Raw genomic sequence first — 19,149 nt, forward strand, 5'->3', positions numbered from 1 at the left:
CAAATGATGAGTTAACCTGTATCACAAGTTATTTCTTTCATTTGGAACGAGTTTTAGCCGTTTTTTTAACTGGTCAACAGTTACTAGCCAAATTGAAGTGTGGAGATCATAGGATTTACTCTTGATTTAAAGTGTATAAGATTGTTCAAAAGTGATGATGAGAAAATGTGTATTGTCTCTACTTTCGATAACGTCATCTTGAAATTTGATTTAGTATTATCGATTATCTTCAGAAATTCGATACATGACGAATTGACGACACTTCACCGAGGACTGCTAGATTTCACCGTTAAGTTTTTCCTATCATGATTTAATTCATTATTTTTGCATTAGGATCATGACAACCAGGCATGCTATTTCCTGTATTAAGATAATGAGAATTTGTCCAATTTTAGAGAATTCAAATCCCTCTCCAAATCTACCTCTGCCTTCTGTTTCCTATTATGGCTTGCTTATCTTTTTCTTATCCACCTTTAATAGTTCTTTCTCGTGTGTGTGTATATATATCCGTTGTGATTCAGCCATTACATACAACAAAATAAAAATTTAATATTTAAAGACTAATATGCAGTTGGGTTTTAAAAAAAGAATTAAATTTAAAGGTAATTGTTGAATGAAGTATAGTAATTGGAGTTACTTGTCCATCCAGAAGATAACAAATAAGTAAAATTATTTTAGATATTTTGTGGTTGGAGTGAAAGTAGACTTATATTTTTTAAACTAAAATCTTAAATTTGAATCTTATAAATAAAAAATATATAATTAGTAAATAAAAAATTATTGGTCAATTTTTTTAATACAGATTAATCATTATTTTATACACCATTATTATTACATTTAGATAATGGGGCCCCAAGTTAGGTACTGAAGTTCCAGCTACTTGTAAATATATATTATTAGAAACACAACGTATGCTAACGTTAATATGCAGCATATGACATATGTGCAACATGCCAACACTTATTTCCATAATAGAAAGCTAGCATAAATGAACTTTTATGCATCATTTATCTAGACATGAAAGAAATGAACCTAAACAATGTCACCATAGAGAAGTTTCCAAAAGAATATGGTGAATTCACTTTCAATAAAGAAAAACATAATACTGGACCTCATCATTCAAATTCCCATCTGCATAATCCGAGGCATGCCTCACGCATGATATATATTCACATAACAAAACATACATCCTCACTGAAATATCAGAAGAAATATCCATCATCTCTCATTACATAAAATGCAAAAACAATTCGCAAATGAAAAATAATACAATATCAAATATAGTAAAATTGCATATTAATTGGTCTTGAAAATGTAATCTGCGTGCAATATAGTTTTTTTCCCCCTCTCGTTTGACTTGTGATGATGCCGTATCAACCTCTTTATCTCCTATATTAAACCTAACATTATTAACTTCCTTTCTTATCTTTCAGCTTCTCTCATTTTTGCCTCATAGAATGTCAATGTTACTTGCAAATTCGGGATTATGATGAGAATCACTTTCTCTTTAAATCACTCTTTAATCATCCCGACATTCTTCTTTCCAGCTCAATTTATTCTCTAATATAGTCATTATTTATTCTCTATTCCTCTCAAACTTTGCATAATCTAAAGTATGTCCTTTCCACAAGTCTAAATCTAATTTCAATTTAATTTTAACAGCATATTTGATAATGGTGTGCGTGAATTATGTTACTAGTGCCCTGAATATATTACTTTTTAACAAGCAATAAATTCACACAAGAGGATTTACTTCATTTTTTCCCGTACATTTTTTTTCTAGAAAATATCAAGATTTAGGATTAATGTTGAGGATGTCATGTAAGAAACACCATGGCAGGAAGATTGTAGCCGTTGAGTAACACACGAGAAAACAACAATCATTAATCAGACCAATTCAGTTAGAAAATGAGAGATATATGCCTAAGAGAGTTAGAAGATAGAAACATATCACGAGGGTGTCATGAAGCACAAGCATTTATGTAACCAAATTCCTATTGTAACTACCTTACTTGAACAGGATCTGTTCCATAGGTTCCTACCTCTGTCCTTGAGTTCTAAGGAGACAGGAACATATGTCTGGAAGATTGTGTGATTAATGGCCTGATGAGCTTCTCTTCGGAGGAGTGAATTTGTCAATACTATTTTATCCACAACATGAGACTCAAACAAAAATGATGAATACTATCATGTACAATCATCATCAAGGGCCGTGCATGATAGCATTCATCATAGACTGAAGTACAAAATGAACAATTCTCTGTCGTAGCCATGAAAGCAATAGGCTCCATTGGGATTTATCCGTGGCCATGACAGATCAGCTCATCAAATTTACCATATATTAGAAACAAAATTAAGATATTGTTTTGTTCGTCAAAAGAGTGGAAAACTGATAAGAAACAAAAGATATATATCCAGATTGATTTTTTTTTCCAACAATTTCAATCAGTGTAATCAAATCCAATAGTTTAATGAAAGTGTATGATAGCATTCATCAAACTCCTGAACTAACAACCAAGTAATCTCACATTAAAGAACAAAACATATATTTAAAACATCAAATTCCATTTAAAATAAAGGGCATTTTAATGTTAAAAGAATGTGCTGTATAGTATTTATCCTTTTGAAATTAGAATAACTTAAATATTTATTTCCTTTAATTGGGATTCAGACAATTTAGTAAATTTGATTAATTTTTTTAATAAGTGTGAAATTATTATTTTTTTTTTATAAATGAGATCGAAGGGAGTAGTCATCACTCAAATAGTTTTTTGGTACTTGGTTATTGACAGTTATGAATTGATCAACTATTATTCATTTATTGAACTCGGTTGACTGATATTGACATAGAGCATATGCATGTGAAGTGAACAACTGAACATTCACATCTATCACAATGCAATGAATGAGTCTCTTATCAGATTTGTTAGCATTTAATCTTTCAAAAGATTGCATTTAGCCACATCACACACATGTGAGGTTTTGTTTAAATGTTTAGTTTCCCTTCAAATATGTACTATGAAAGAAATAGACCCTATTATACTAATTATCTTGCTATTTTCTTACACCACTATTGCATCCATTATTTAAGTTCACCTTTTAAATTGTATACTCAAAATGGCTAGAGTGACAGCCTCTAGAAATAGATTTACGCTTCCAAAAGCCAAGAACAAAACACATTTCCAAACATAAATACTTTCTTTCGTTTCTAGAAATTGATATTTGAGACTAGAATGTGCATATTAAAATTTCTATTAGAATCGATGTTTGAACACCATACTAAAACTCATCCAATAAAATACAATTTTGTGAATAATGTACAAAAATTGAAAAGGGGTGTCGAAAAAGAAACGAAAAGCTTTTTTTTTTTGTTGGGATGGTGGAGTTAAGTCATCTGCTTAGCTTTCTTCCCTTTCTCACCTCTGCAAACAACCAAAGCATTATTTGCTGGGCCATTTGACACAAGAAACATTGAAACTTTTATAAAAATGATGCAGTTCTGTGGAACATAATACAAAAGCATGATGCAACACAAGGAATATTAGAATAATAGAATAGCAACTTTTTCTTTTTTCCACCACCTTTCTTCTTTGTGTCTTTGTTCCAAGGCTAACCAGGCCTTCTTGTATTAGAATCATCTGTTGTTTTTGTGGGCTGCACTTCTTGGAGTGGATGAGATAGAGTGTTGCTAGGTGCACCCAGCATTATTGCTGGTGCATTCAGCATTTTTTAAAAATGGCAAAATTGCCTCTACTAATTTCTCCTCTTACGGATCAAGTTGATCCGTAAGTTGATTTTTAAGACTTACGGATCAACTTGATCCGTAAGAGTGAGACGCCAGCTTCCGGATCAAGTTGATCCGTAATAGACTTACAGATCAGCTTTATCCGTAATTATTTATTACAAATTTAAAATATAATTTATACATTTAAAGATATTTATTTTATTAATTATAATATAATTAAATATATTTATTTATTTTATTAATTATAATCTATTTATAAATATTGATTTATTATAAATAATTAATTTTATAATATATTTTTTTAGAATATATTTTTTAGAAGATGATATTAAAATACTTAGTCCCATTATAATTATTGTTTAAGGTTATTTTATACATATTAATAAAAATCAATAAATAGATAAAAGATAATAATAATTTTATAAAATTAATATTATCATCATTAATTTTTTTTTATTTTTATAATTGATCATATCATTAATATTATAAAGAATATAAATAAAAAAATACTTAATATTATATTAAAAATTAAAATACTAACTATTTTAGAATACATTTTTTTACATGATCATTAATATAAGAGGAAAAATAGTAATTATAAGAGAATTTAAAAATATTAGTACGTTATATAAAATAAGGATCTTAGATAACGAATGACGTCACATCTTTACATTGGCATTGTATAAATATCTAAAAAACATTTTTTTTAATTTGATAGAACAAAATTAAAAAAAAATTAATTTATTTTTTTCTATGACCTCTACTCATGATGTCCATTTTTTGTTTAATTTATTTTTTTCTACACCCTTTTCAACTTCTTTATTTCAATTATATTTAAAGTTATATTTAAAATTACTTTTTATTAGTTGATAAACTAAGTTAACTAGACCATTTATAATAATTTACATATACTATAACTAAGTTAACTAGACCATTTTAATAACACGCGTGTATATAGACACAAATGGAATACACAATCAATGGAAATAAATAAAACTAACATTACTAATGAAAATAAATAAAACCAACAATACTAATAAAATGGGTTCGTGTACAATATCTGTATATACATGAAATATCAATATAAAATATGTAAATAAACTACGCCTGATTCGTGCGCCGCCTGCGTCTAGACCTAACATATACTAGATGGTCTTGTGTCACACTCCTGGCCATCCTGAGGCATTCTTCGATCACCTCATGTGTCGATGAGTCTGGCGTGACTACCCCTAAACTTAGATGGCGCTCCAACCTCTCAGCAATGTCATCAGAAACTTCCTATTAAATATAAAACAAACAGATTACACATATTATTATGCAAATATTGAGGTAAATGACGTAAATTATTGGTATTACTTACCACTGCATGTCCAGGCTCCTCCACAGATGTCGACGATGTTCCTGGCTTCGACACGTGAGGGATATCCGTCTGTGGGGCATGACCATCAGGCAGAGGATCTGATGCATGGCCTGGTGTCATGAAATGATGCGAGATGCGGAAGAACCAGTCCATGTAGTCACTGGCACACTGACCTGGCACAGCGCACACCTCACCTGCTGGAACGATATGATTCGAGTAGTGCATCCACTTGTCGTGTATATCATCGTACGACACCCATGAATCGACAGGAGGAGCAGGAATGGTCTGCGTGTATCCAAACTGCCGCACGACCCTCTCTGGTCGGTAATAAATAGCAACAGGCCCCCAGCGCAAGAGACCGGAATAACATGATATGACATGGAAGTCCCGGACCGATCGATGTTCCCCATACGGGATCCAACACACATCCAGAATCCGGAGTTGGTCCAGGTGCTCCCTGTACGCCGGTGTACGAATGCTCTCCATGGTCTTCTTCTTCGCAATCCACCTACATGCACGCGGGGAATCCTCATCGTATTCTTGATCAGCAGTTGAGTCCGCAACTGAGGGAAAGTGCTCGTAAATCCAGCACTACAGATGTAACATCATAATGATAAACATTAATAAAGAAAGTCTAACAAAATTTAAAGTTGAACATTGTTGAACCTGAACGAATGAAAAACATATTTGTTACCTGCAGCAGTGTGATGCAACCGACAAGTTGTCGGTTGTGGCTGATAGATTCATCGTTCAGCTGGTCGTACATATGCACCAGAGCAGCCACTCCCCAGGCGTACCTCCCCGTCATACTGAGGTCACGAAGGGCCTCCAAGTACACAACATGCACATTGGTTGCACTCTTGTTAGCAAACAGAGTGCAATCCAGAAGATGAAGAAGATATGCGTGAGCCGCAGTTGTCCAACGACCTGCCTGGCATCGGCGCTCGTATATGTCACGTACCCATTTTAGGCGTATGTACGGTCCACGACACTGGGCTGTCTCAGCCCTGGCAGACTCTGCAGAGACCATCAATAAGTCCACCAGCATCTGAACTGCATCATCCACGTGCAAGGGCTAAAAGGCGTGCAAGTCGCCAACCACGGGTAGATGGAGAAGCGAGGAGACGTCGTCTAGCGTGATCGTGAGCTCTCCCACCGGGAGATGGAAACTAGACGTCTCCCGGTGCCACCACTCCACAAACAAGGACAAAAGTCTCTGATCATCGATGTCTACCGAACACGCGATCAGAGGACTTAGTCCTGTCCCAGCAACGAGTCCCTCAATGGTAGGGACAGGCCTGCCAAAACTATGGACCTTCCTCCCGTGAGAGGATAACTTCAACTCAGGACGCTCCTGAATTGAAATATAAAGGAACGCAAAATTCGTTAAAATCATCATTTAAAGGAAAACTAATTTCAATCATAAAGTATAATTTGCAAGTAACTAAAAATAAATATTATAAATACCTCTCCCGTCCATACGCTGCAAGCAACGTGATCCGCATACTGGGTCAACACGGATGGGTCGCTCGGACCACCCGGAAATCCCTCATGCTCATCCTCAACAGCCTTCGCGCTTGTGTCCACAAGAATGTCTGACACAATGTCCTTAGAATCAACTGGTGCCATCGGGTCATCCGGAAATACATCAGCCTCAACATCTGGCGCAGGGACCATTGGCTCATCGTGCACCGCAGTCACAACGACTCGCTGCCTCCGTGCGGATGCGGTAAGCCGTCGACGCTGCGGAGCATAATCGGAATCATCACGATCTCCTCTACCAACACCTCTGCCAGTAACGTGACCTAAGGCACGACCTAATCCTCTGGTCCTAACCATGATCTGCAAATGAGTACCGCAAATTCAATCACTAATTTCATTCACTCAAAGTAACGCAAATTTCACGTGGTTGATCTGAACTACAATAAACTTGACCCTAATGATGATAGGCCTTCTCATCAACAAGTTTTGTATAATCTAGCCTTCATGTACAAGCAAATGGTGCTAGCAAGTACCAAAGAATTGTTCATGGGAAGCCTTCATGAATAAGCAAGTACCAAAGAATTGTTCTAGCCTTCATGTACAAGCAAATGGCTGCTCCTCATAACACTGTTCATACATGGGTGGGTGCTGTTGATAAGCCACACCATGAAGACATGGGAGTGATAAATATGTAAAGTTTGATGTTCATATTGATGATGATGAAGATAATTTGAGTGAACCGGACCAGACAGAGTTTGTGGGAACTTTTGTTAATTTGTTCCATGGACAAGGCCATAATATCAACACTAGTTTTAAGGTAGGGATATCGAAAGTGCTCGAGTGTTTAGAAGCTGAAGAAGACGATGTTGTGCTGGTTACTTTGGTGCCTAAGGTTGGAAAAGGAGATGTCATCATAGGAGGCATCAAAGTTGAGTTTATTCCAAAGTACAAGGATTAGTTTTGTTGTTGTGTGTGCAAATTTAATATTCTTATTACAGGTTTATTGTTTTATGCTTTTAAAAAGTACTTTTTTTTTGGTTTAGCATCTTGAGCTCGTACACTTTCTTGGCTAGCTACATTCTCATCATTCTTCTATCTATTTCCATTTCTTGCCATAATAATTTTTTCAGGAATATTTTTATAACAATTTTCCAGCTGCTCTAAATTTAGAAGTGTAATCTTAGTACATAGCTGCAATGCTCATTAATATCCAACCTTTGTTCTTCGTTTTCATTTAGCTATTTGATCAAGAGTGAGCTTGGTTTTTTATTTGTCACCTTCAAATAGCATAGGGATTTATTTTTTCATTTTTCCTTTTACTTTGTTCCCCATGATTTTCCATTGAAAGCTATCAGGTTTTATATGTATATGTATAAGACAAACTAAATTCATCTTGGTTTATATGCCAAACTTTTCCCTGAGCATACTATTCCTGCAAATTCTTCTACTCATCAATATCATTAGCTCTACCTTAAGCTATTTGTCTTATAATAATGGGTTTTGAAAATGATCAGTTATCATAACTCTTGTATAGAGTTCTTCTTATCTACTTTCCCTCCTCATAAGTTTCCCAATCTTTTCTATATTTCTCCTTTATTGTAGTTCACTCATCTCTGCTCTGTATGATCTAATTAATATTTGGACTATCTATGTATCTAAACAAGGAATGCGTTTAACATGGATATGGATTTGTAATAGCTTTTGGGTACCCATGGTACCTTGATAATATATATTTTGTTTGCTGTTTTTTATATAAAAAATATCTATTTATCCACATTTCACTAAAAATGTTTTATGCAAACAAGATTGTCCTAATCATGTTACTTTTGAACTTAATTTGCTGAGGTTGCCTGGGCGTTTGAATCAGTTTTTCGATACCACATTCAGTTCTAAGTGACAATTACATAAAAGGAAATTACATATTCGCATTAAATTAGATTCAAACAGTTGATATTCTCCAAAATGACACAATTTATCAAATATTTAGCATACATTTAGAGGTGATCCTAATAACCAAAATTCCTAACTTCAAAAAAAAACTCAATGTATCAAATATTTGGCAATTTTAAAATGAAGCTGTGAGTGTTATGGATCAAGTGATCCGTAAGCATGTTACGGATCAAGTTGATCCAGAACATGCTTACGGATCACTTGATCCGTAAACTATGTTTCTGTACTTTACGGATCACCTGATCTGTAAGCATGTTACAGATCAAGTTGATTTGGAATATGGTTATGGATCAAGTTGATCCGTAAACTACTAATAGATAGTTTACGGATCACTTGATACGTAACCATATTCCGGATCAACTTGATCCGTAACATGTTTACGGATTAGGTGATCCATAAAACACACAACAACTTTCAGATCGCGTTCTACGCCATCGCCGGCAACAATGGTGGAAAAAGGATAGGGTCACGGCGCTTACCTCGACGGTGGACGGTCACGAAGCTCCCTCGATGGTGGACGACGGCGTTGCTCTTCACGGAAGCCTCCTTAATGCACCACTGCGACGCCATCACATAACCAGTCACAATGATCATTACACAGGCGTTATGCAACAGATATACTAAGACTCAATCCTATATGTAATGTGGTACCATGTTAGTGAGAAATCTCATGGGGCACCTAGGAGTACATGACAAGACGGACCACAAATTGGAAGTCAAGTCACTTTAACTAGGTGGAATCATAGGGAAACCAAACTGGATTACTCCATTTTGCGAGAATGCTTAAATCCTATGAGATCAATATAGACTTAAAGAAGCACTCAAGCCGAATGTATTTATACATAGAAGAGTCCGTCACGGTCTCTTCCTCCTGATTCTGGTCCAACCCAGAAAACATTTTAACACAAACTCTATATATGAACTAAACAAAACACATGATTCCTCAAATTTTCTCAAAATATTTTTAACTCGTCACACTTCAAAGTGATTAAACTCACCAGGTTCCCATAGTGGATCACATCACAGTACTCATTGCATATTAACTCATCGCCCTTAAAAGATCTTATAATTATGTGATTGTACAGTTCATAACTCACAACTCAATGCGTACAATATCTCAATACACATATATCTTACAATTTAACATATACTCAACTTATCGCATACACCCAATCTTAATAACAATGTTATAATCCCAAAGTTATATGTTATCACACCTCATTAATCATATGCACATTACACAATATGACTATATGAATGGCACAAAAACAGACTTTACCTATGAACTATGGAATACACACAACTACTCAATTGTTTTCAAAATTATTTTAACTCGTTACACCTCAAAATGATTAGACTCGTCGGGTTCCCACGGTGGAGCCTATCATAAAACTCGCCGCACATCACCCTCAAAGGGTTTTACAGTTGTGTGATGGTACAATTCATAACTCACAACTCAATGCGTACAATATCTCCATACACATGTGTAACATCCCATTTTTTTCATAAATAAATTTAAATTTTTTTTAGTAAAAATAATAAAAATAAATAAATAGAGTAAATAATTGGTCATAAATTCCCTAGCTATAAATAGTAACATGCTAGGTTTTTCAGACTGACTCCTCAGCCTCCTCTTTCTCTCATTTTCGTTTTTCCCCTTCTCCTCTCAAAACCCTTTCTTTTTCCCGTAGCTCACTAAACCTGTCTCAGAAAAACGATGATTTCAACCTCATTCACTGTTGGATCGTCGTGAAATTTAAAAACCATGTTCACAACCCAATTCTGAACATTCTAACCATTGGGAATTTCAAAATCATGTCTGAGCTTAAAGGGAGTCCCTTCGCATTGTAGCCTTTCAATTTCCCGCAGAAACCCAAAACTGCCTCGGTAAAATTATGATCCCGGTTTCGCTAACCGTTGGATTTTCATGAAATTTATATATGTTGTTAGAAATTCAATTGCTCACACTTCCACCGTTGGAATTTACGAAATAATATTCGTGGAGGGAGAAAAAGGAATCACATGAAGACAGTACAAGTGGAGGTTTAAATCTCTTCTTCGTCTCTCTAACGTTTGAGAATTCTATCGGAGCAGTCGGAGGAATAACTGAAAGAATTTCAGCGAACTGCTAGAGATGCTGCTATCGCTAGCTGAAGACACGTGAGTCCGCTCAGAGGTAAGGGATGAGTTATTCACAATTGGGGATTAGTGAGAACATGTGTAGGGATCCTTAGAGATAACAATTGGAATGAGTTTTGGGGTGTTTTTGCAATTTTCATTTCATCCTTATAATTATTACAGTGAATTATATATGTTTGACAGACCAATTGTTGTGAAATTGATATGCTATTGTGTTGAGCGTGAACCCTATAAATCGAGCATTTTTCTAATTAATATGAATTGATGAAATAAAGTAAGGAAAAATTTAGAGAGATATTGATTTTGTATTTTCTCTTTTTCTTACTTTTTTTAGGTTTTTATATATAATTTAAAAAATTAATATCATAATTGAAATTGACCAAAGTGTTCATATAATTATTTAGAATTTGTGCATTGAAAGCTTACTTTGATATTTGTGATTCAATATGATGTATGCTAGCTTATATATATAGAGGTAGTTATTTATATTAATAATTTTTGTAAATAATATTGTAGAGTGTTATAGTATGATTCCAAAAATTATTAAGTGTTGGTGTTTGAGAATATTATGGTTAAATTTGATGAACATGTGTGTGTTGTACCTTATGAATATCATTAGGAATGTTATGAGTTGGTTGATGTGATGTTATGAGATGTTAAAGTGTGGACATGATATTCGATTGTGAATAAGTGGATGTGTTTAACACTTGATGTTACATTAATTATATTGTGAGCTATGAATTATACAATAACCAGACCAGTGTTTATGCGCAGTGTTAAGGAGATAGTGTACGTTCCTAGTTAGGAACCAGTGTTAAATTGTAGCGCAAATGTGTTAAACATGTTTGAAACATGAGTGCGAGGTTGTGTTATTGTATAATTCATGAGCAATGTTTATAAATGAAATATGTGATGAATTATGGAATAATATGTTGCCTTGAGATTATAATATTGTTATTGAGATTTAGTAAAAGTGTAAAGTAGAACATGTGTTGAATTATGAGATACGTGAAAACATGTGATGATGGATTGTGACATTATGAGATGTGAAATTGTGAATGAGTTTTGGTTGTAAATAAGTGTGTGATTAACTCTTGATGTGACATTATTTGTGTTGTAAGCTGTGAATTGTACAATAACCCGACCAGTGTTATCTTGAGAAAAGTGTAAATGCGCAGTGTTAAAGAGAAAGCGTAGGTTTCCTATTTAGGAACCAGTGTTAAAGAGAAAGTGTAGGTTTCCTATTTATGAATTAGTGTTAAATTGTAGCGCAATATGTTGTACGTGTTTAACACATAAGTGTGAGGTCATGGGTATTGTATAATTCACGAGCAGTGTCTGTGTGCTAAAATAATTTTAGGGGTTGGACCTGAATCAGGAGGGAGAGGCCCTGACGGACTCTTCGGAGTGTAGGCCTTGGGGGTCACCGGGTTTGAGTGCTCCTTTAAGCCTATGCTGATCCCATATGGTTGGAGCATTCTCGCAAAACATCGTGACCCTGACTGGTCTCCCTATGATCTTACTTAGTGAGAGTGACCTGACAAACCCATTGTGTGGTGTGTCTTGTTATGTTCTCCTAAGCGCCCCAGGGTGGTTTTTCACTGACATGATACCACATTGCATATAGGCTTGAGTCTCAGCATAATTGTCTCGTGCGCTTGCTAATTGTTTAATATGAAATTGATGTGTTATTATGTCTTGATCAGAGGATGTGATTCTTGTGTAATGTGATTGATGATTGAAAAGTGAACTTTGAATGACAAAGTGGTGGAATTACGTGTAACTAAGTTTTATTTGGTTTATATGATATGTATATCTAGTTGTCTTGTTTCTCTATTAGTTAGGAATGTGATAACTCACTCCCCGTGTGTTGTTTGTGTTTAGATCCTGTGATGATCTTGAACTTTGTGTTCGGGGGAGCAGATGACTAGGTGAATTGCTTTAAGGAACCATGTGCCGATGGACATCGGGACACAACGCTCTGATAGGATGTGGCATTGGGATATAGGGTTTTATAGATGGCCTTGTTTGAGCCGATGTGAATTTAATATTTATTTAGAAAATTTTTATGATGATGTTAGAAAGGTGAATGTGAGCCTGCTACCCTCTTGAAAGGCTTGTATTTAAATATGTTTTAAAAACTTGAATTAATTTTAATTTTTTTAATTATTTCTTTTATTATTAGTACATATATGTGTGGGGTAGAGGGTGTCACATTTAGTGGTATCAGAGCTGGTCGAACCTTTTGGCCAGTGTGTTATATGCTTATCATATTCTGGTGTGCACTCTATGTGGTTACTTATAAATGCTTTTGTTAAAGATGCTTGAATTATTATTCGTATTTTCTCCTACATGATTAAATGAGACTTAATAATAATGCATGTATGTACCTTGCATCCTTAATGTTTGCTATACCATAAATCCACTGTTGAGTCATGAGTTATGAGACTGGCCATCTCTATAATTTGCGAAGTGCGGTTGGACTTTATGGCAAGCCATTGGGTGATTCAAGTAGTCCTTATATTGATGGATAATGCCTTAATGAGCCCTTATCTTCCTGCATGTATGTTGTTAATAAACTTATTTCTATCTTGATGTGTGGATTAGTGTTGTGAAAATCTTTTGAACCATATATATTTCTTGGATGAGTGTGTCTTTCTTGATGTGTAAACGCATGACTACTTAACTCCCTTTATTTTGTGCGTAGTCGTGAATGTAGTAGTTGAAGTTTATGATTCCTTAATACAACCTTATTAACTATTTAATTCTTACTTCTTATATGTAAGTTGTATACTTATTATAAGAACATTATAATTCTATGTATACTTGTAGTATGGTGTTTTACCTTAATTGCATAAAGAGTATGGTTGTTTGAGATTCTTGTTCTTAGCGATGGTGATACTCTATAGTTCAATGACTCATAAAAAAAAATTCATAAAGAATACTCTTTTGACCGTACCTTCTGATTCTAGTGCAAACTATTCTTTGTGTTGTGTGCTTAAGTCAAGTAATTCAATTATGCTTCCAAGCTTGAGTATAATTCATTCTTTGTGTTGTGAGCCAACATCAAACATTTGGATTATTGATGTTTCTGTCACAATCAAGCAATTATTAACGTCCTCATATGGGTGTACATTGTGGTCATGTTTTCGTTTCTAGAATTCATTGAAATATTGTTGTTGATTCTGAATAAGTGATCATTTTTCTTTATTTCAAAATTATTGTCTCCTAATCAATCGAGTGTTCATCTTATTATTGGTTTCTCATATTTCAATCATGTCTTGTTAAACTGCTTGATATATTGTGATGTTGTTATTTTTGTTACGAATAGAGAAAGACTCCACTGTTGTTAATCACATTAAGGCGTACGAGAGGAAATCCTTGAGTAGGCATGATCCTTGTACTTACAAATGAAAGTAAACTTAATAAGTCAAGTACTTGTGCTCCTTGAGGATATGCTTAGTTACCACCTAAGTGTGAAATTGAGAATCTTATGAGTGCGGTACCCATAGAAAATTGTAATCCTAGTTCCTAAGAGATGACTGGTAAAGAGTTGTTTAAGAATATAGAGTAGTTGGAAAAGTTGTGAAGAATAGTTAAGAGGTTTAATGTGAAACCTTAAGAAAAGAGTAAGGTAGTTAGTAAAGCATAGAAGGATTCAAGAGTGAGTGTTCTTGCGTAAGGTAGGTGACCTAAAAGATTATTGATGATAGTTGTATGATTAGCAAGATAAATATTAGTTCTTTTTACCTTAATATGGAAAAAGTTTGTGGATGCTTTAAGAAATACCTTAGTACCTATTGTGACCTCTATGTGTACCTGGTCATGTCATAATATGATTGATGTTCATGTGTGTTCGTAGAATGCGTGATAGGATCTCCCACCCTGAGTTAGCTCTTGTTGTGGTTTTGATGATTAATGTTTAGTATGTTTCCAGTTAAGTTGAATTATGATGTGTATTATAAGGTTGTTATAGACCCTTGGGCATCATGTTTCGAGCTAAGAGTTTTGTTATGCATTTTAGTTAGATGAAGATGACCCTTAGAGTATGCTACGTCTAGGTGGAAGATAACTACAAATCCTTCTTGGGCAAAAGTTGTTTTGAGATGAGAGGAAACCTAAGATTAAGATTAAATGCTCTTAACTAGTAGTCAAACCAAAAAGTTATTTTAGGACTCATTGGATTAACCTTAATGCTTGTTAAAGATGACTCGAGTAAGTTTAAGCTTTCTGGTGAAATTTATATAGGGAGTAAAACTTAAGTTTGAACAATTTTATAGAAGTGAGAAGTGATTTGTTTTGCTCATTCAGTTAGTATCACGAGGACATCTTAGAGTTGGACCGATACGATTTCTTGAAGCAAGACTTATGAGTCAAGTATACGAAAGTGAGAAAGATCATGTTGAAGGAAGAGGCTTAGACTCAAGGGTAGACAAATCATGTATTCTCGATATTCATTGTGAACTAGGATTGATGGAGCGTGAAAGTCTCAACATTTTTTTTCTTCCTTCTTTTCTTGAACTGTCCCATGTTAAAAAAAAAAGGGTCGATCATGTGTTTAGTCGCGTGTTCTTGTGTATATTTGTTTGTTTCAAATTGTTATTCGTGTTTCCTATGATATTACCCTAATCCAAATAGTATGTCTTTCACATTCTATTATAGTTGAGATGTCACTCTCGTGAGAAGACTTACTTATGAAATACTATCATTGAGAAAACGAGGATCACCAGATTTAGTTGTTAAGTGCAGAGGAGTCTTGTGATCAGAGTAACGGAAAAAGAGTTTCAACTAGACACACAACTTGATATTGAGAATCATATGCGAGATATCTTTTTCTCGATTTTTCGGCAAGTTTCGGGGACGAAACTTCTTTTAAGAGAGGTGAAATTGTAACATCCCATTTTTTTCATAAATAAATTTAAAAAAATGTTTTAGTAAAAATAATAAAAATAAATAAATAGAGTAAATAATAGGTCGTAAATGCCCCTAGCTATAAATAGCAACATGCTAGGTTTTTCAGACTGACTCCTCAGCCTCCTCTGCCTCTCATTTTCGTTTTTTCCCTTCTCCTCTCAAAACTCTTTCTTTTTCCCGCAGCTCACTAAACCTGTTTCTGAAAAACGACGATCTCAGACTCATTCACCGTTGGATCGTCGTGAACTTTAAACACCAGGTTTACAACCCAATTACGAACATTCGCACCGTTGGGAATTTCAAAATCATGTCTGAGATTAAAGGGAGTCCCTTTGCATTGTAGTCTTTCAATTTCCCGCAGAAACCCAAAACTGTCTCGGTAAAAATATGTTCCCGGTTTCGCTAACCGTTGGATTTTCATGAAATTTGTATATGTTGTTAGAAATTCAATTGCTCACACTTCCACCGTTGGGATTTACGAAATAATATTCGTGGAGGGAGAAAAAGGAATCACATGAAGACAGTACAAGTGGAGGTTTAAATCTCTTCTTCGTCTCTCTTACGTTTGAGAATTCTATCGGAGCAGTCGAAGGAATAACTGAAAGAATTTCATGGAACCATTAGAGATGCTGCTATCGCTGGCTGAAGACACGTGAGTCCGCTCAGAGATAAGGGATTGGAATGAGTTTTGGAGTGTTTTTGCAATTTTCATTTCATCCTTATAATTATTACAGTGAATTATATATATTTGACAGACCAATTATTGTGAAATTGATATGCTATTGTGTTGAGCGTGAACCCTATAAATCGAGCATTTTTCTAATTAATATGAATTGATGAAATAAAGTAAGGAAAATTTTAGAGAGAGATATTGATTTTGTATTTTCTCTTTTTCTTGCTTTTTTAGGTTTTTATATATAATTTAAAAAATTAATATCATAATTGAAATTGACCAAAGTGTTCATATAATTATTTAGAATTTGTGCATTGAAAGCTTACTTTGATATTTGTGATTCAATATGATGTATGCTAGCTTATATATATAGAGGTAGTTATTTATATTAATAATTTATGTAAATAATATTGTAGAGTGTTATAGTATGATTCCAAAAATTATTAAGTGTTGGTGTTTGAGAATATTATGGTTAAATTTGATGAACATATGTGTGTTGTACCTTATGAATATCATTAGGAATGTTATGAGATGATTGATGTGATGTTATGAGATGTTAAAGTGTGGACATGATATTCGATTGTGAATAAGTGGATGTGTTTAACACTTGATGTTACATTAATTATATTGTGAGCTATGAATTATACAATAACCAGACCAGTGTTTATGCACAATGTTAAAGAGAAAGTGTAGGTTCCTAGTTAGGAACCAGTGTTAAATTGTAGCGCAATTGTGTTAAACATGTTTGAAACATAAGTGCGAGGTCGTGTTATTGTATAATTCATGAGCAATGTTTATAAATGAAATATGTGATGAATTATGGAATAATATGTTGCCTTGAGATTATAATATTGTTATTGAGATTGACTAAAAGTGTAAAGTAGAACATGTGTTGAATTATGAGATACGTGAAAACATGTGATGGTGGATTGTGACATTATGAGATGTGAAATTGTGAATGAGTTTTGATTGTAAATAAGTGTGTGATTAACTCTTGATGTGACATTATTTGTGTTGTAAGCTATGAATTGTACAATAACCCGACCAGTGTTATCTTGAGAAAAGTGTAAATGCGCAGTGTTAAAGAGAAAGTGTAGGTTTCTTATTTTGGAACCAGTGTTAAAGAGAAAGTGTAGGTTTCCTATTTATGAACTAGTGTTAAATTATAGCGCAATATGTTATACGTGTTTAACACACGAGTGTGAGGTCATGGGTATTGTATAATTCACGAGTAGTGTCTGTGTGCTAAAATGATTTTAGGGGTTGGACCTAAATTAGGAGGGAAAGGCCCTGACAGACTCTTCAGAGTGTAGGCCTTGGGGGTCACCGGGTTTGAGTGCTCCTTTAAGCCTATGTTGATCCGATATGGTTGGAGCATTCTCGCAAAACATCGTGACCCTGACTGGTCTCCCTATGATCTTAGTTAGTGAGAGTGACCTGACAAACCCATTGTATGGTGTGTCTTGTTATGTACTCCTAAGCGCCCAGGGTGATTTTTCATTGACATGGTACCACATTGCATATAGGCTTGAGTCTCAGCATAACTATCTCATGCGCTTGCTAATTGTTTATTATGAAATTGATGTGTTATTATGTCTTGATCAGAGCGTGTGATTCTAGTGTAATGTGATTAATGATTGAAAAGTGAACTTTGAATGACAAAGTGGTGGAATTACGTGAATTACTTGTAACTAAGTTTTATTTGATTTATATGATATGTATATCTAGTTGTCTTGTTTCTCTATTAGTTAGGAATGTGATAACTCACTCCCCGTGTGTTGTTTGTGTTTGGATCCTGTGATGATCTTAAACTTTGTGTTCGGGGGTGCAGATGACTAGGTGAATTGCTTTAACGAACCATGTGCTGAAGGACGTCGGGACACAACGCTCTGATAGAAAGTTTGAGCCGAAGTGAATTTATTATTTATTTAGAAAAGTTTTATGATGATGTTAGAAAGGTGAATGTGAGTCTGTTACCCTCTTGAAAGGCTTGTATTTAAATATGTTTTAAAAACTTGAATTAAGTTTAATTTTTTTAATTATTTTTTTTATTATTAGTACATATATGTGTGGGGGGTAGAGGGTGTCATACAATCTCAATCACTTACACACAATCTCAATCACAATTTCATAATCTCAATATAACAATTTATCATGCCTTAGACTCAATCCCCACTTTAAACACTCAGACCACCTGGAAGGTTTAGAGTAATGTTACAATCCCAAAAGTATGATTGTGGTGAATATCAGGCTAAACAATTATCGTGTTCTCACGTCTGGTTGACTGTAAATCTGTCAATATTGATCCCATGAACTATGTGTCGCTGCTATTCACTTTACAACATATTTTACACGTCTATGAAAACTTCTTTGGTTTACTGCCACACGAATGAATGTGACAGGAATATGAAGGAGATCAGTGGGTCTTGATCCAAGGATAAAGATGATCGTAAAGGGTCGTCCGGTTTCAACTTGTATTCCTACTGAGATGGACGAAACAAAAATGAATCGAAAAAAATGTGGAATTTGTTGACAACATGATCATAACAGAAACAATTATTCCAACATGTCTTCATCTCAAGTTTTTCCTTAGCCAAATGTAATTATTTAAGTATTTTATTGATAATATAGTATAATGTTCTTCTATAAATAAATTGTTAAACAAAAAGTATTATTATTTAAAAAAAGAAATATAATGACATAAACAAACAAATTATATTTAGTAAAATAATAATATTAAGAGTTTTAATTTTTTTTTACTAAAGCAAATATATGATTAGACAAAATTCGGATTTAAAAAAAAATATTCACCTAAAAAATGTCTTATATAAATTAAATAATATAAGAAAAATAATTATATTTAATAATATTATTTTCTTATTAAAA

General features: G+C 34.1%; 2 protein-coding genes across 2 annotated transcripts; both read right to left on the bottom strand.

Moving 5' to 3' along the window:
* Nucleotides 1-4,846: 4,846 nt before the first annotated feature.
* LOC114389822 (protein MAIN-LIKE 1-like) lies at nucleotides 4,847-5,913 on the bottom strand. Its single transcript, XM_028350550.1, has 3 exons — nucleotides 5,800-5,913; nucleotides 5,106-5,696; nucleotides 4,847-5,023 (listed from the first exon to the last, which is right to left on the bottom strand). The coding sequence occupies exons 1-3, from the start codon at nucleotides 5,911-5,913 to the stop codon at nucleotides 4,847-4,849; spliced, it is 882 nt and encodes a 293-aa protein (XP_028206351.1).
* Nucleotides 5,914-6,071: 158 nt separating this feature from the next.
* On the bottom strand, nucleotides 6,072-6,944 carry LOC114389824 (protein MAIN-LIKE 2-like). Its single transcript, XM_028350551.1, has 3 exons — nucleotides 6,573-6,944; nucleotides 6,205-6,459; nucleotides 6,072-6,122 (listed from the first exon to the last, which is right to left on the bottom strand). Exons 1-3 carry the CDS (start codon nucleotides 6,942-6,944, stop codon nucleotides 6,072-6,074), a joined length of 678 nt encoding a protein of 225 aa, XP_028206352.1.
* Between the last annotated feature and the right edge of the window lie 12,205 nt (nucleotides 6,945-19,149).

Source organism: Glycine soja, chromosome 16, assembly GCF_004193775.1.
Source record: "Glycine soja cultivar W05 chromosome 16, ASM419377v2, whole genome shotgun sequence".
Lineage (NCBI taxonomy): Eukaryota > Viridiplantae > Streptophyta > Magnoliopsida > Fabales > Fabaceae > Glycine > Glycine soja.

Bases quoted from the DNA above. Each gene is read 5' to 3' on its own strand.
- LOC114389822 (XM_028350550.1), bottom strand. From the start codon at position 5,913: ATGACGGGGAGGTACGCCTGGGGAGTGGCTGCTCTGGTGCATATGTAC. The intron at 5,697-5,799 runs GTAACAAATATG...TTACATCTGTAG, and splicing joins GTTGCATCACACTGCTGCAG to TGCTGGATTTACGAGCACTT. The intron at 5,024-5,105 runs GTAAGTAATACC...TATATTTAATAG, and splicing joins AGGAGCCTGGACATGCAGTG to GAAGTTTCTGATGACATTGC.
- LOC114389824 (XM_028350551.1), bottom strand. From the start codon at position 6,944: ATGGTTAGGACCAGAGGATTAGGTCGTGCCTTAGGTCACGTTACTGGC. The intron at 6,460-6,572 runs GTATTTATAATA...ATTTCAATTCAG, and splicing joins GCAGCGTATGGACGGGAGAG to GAGCGTCCTGAGTTGAAGTT. The intron at 6,123-6,204 runs GTTGGCGACTTG...TGGTCTCTGCAG, and splicing joins CGCTTCTCCATCTACCCGTG to AGTCTGCCAGGGCTGAGACA.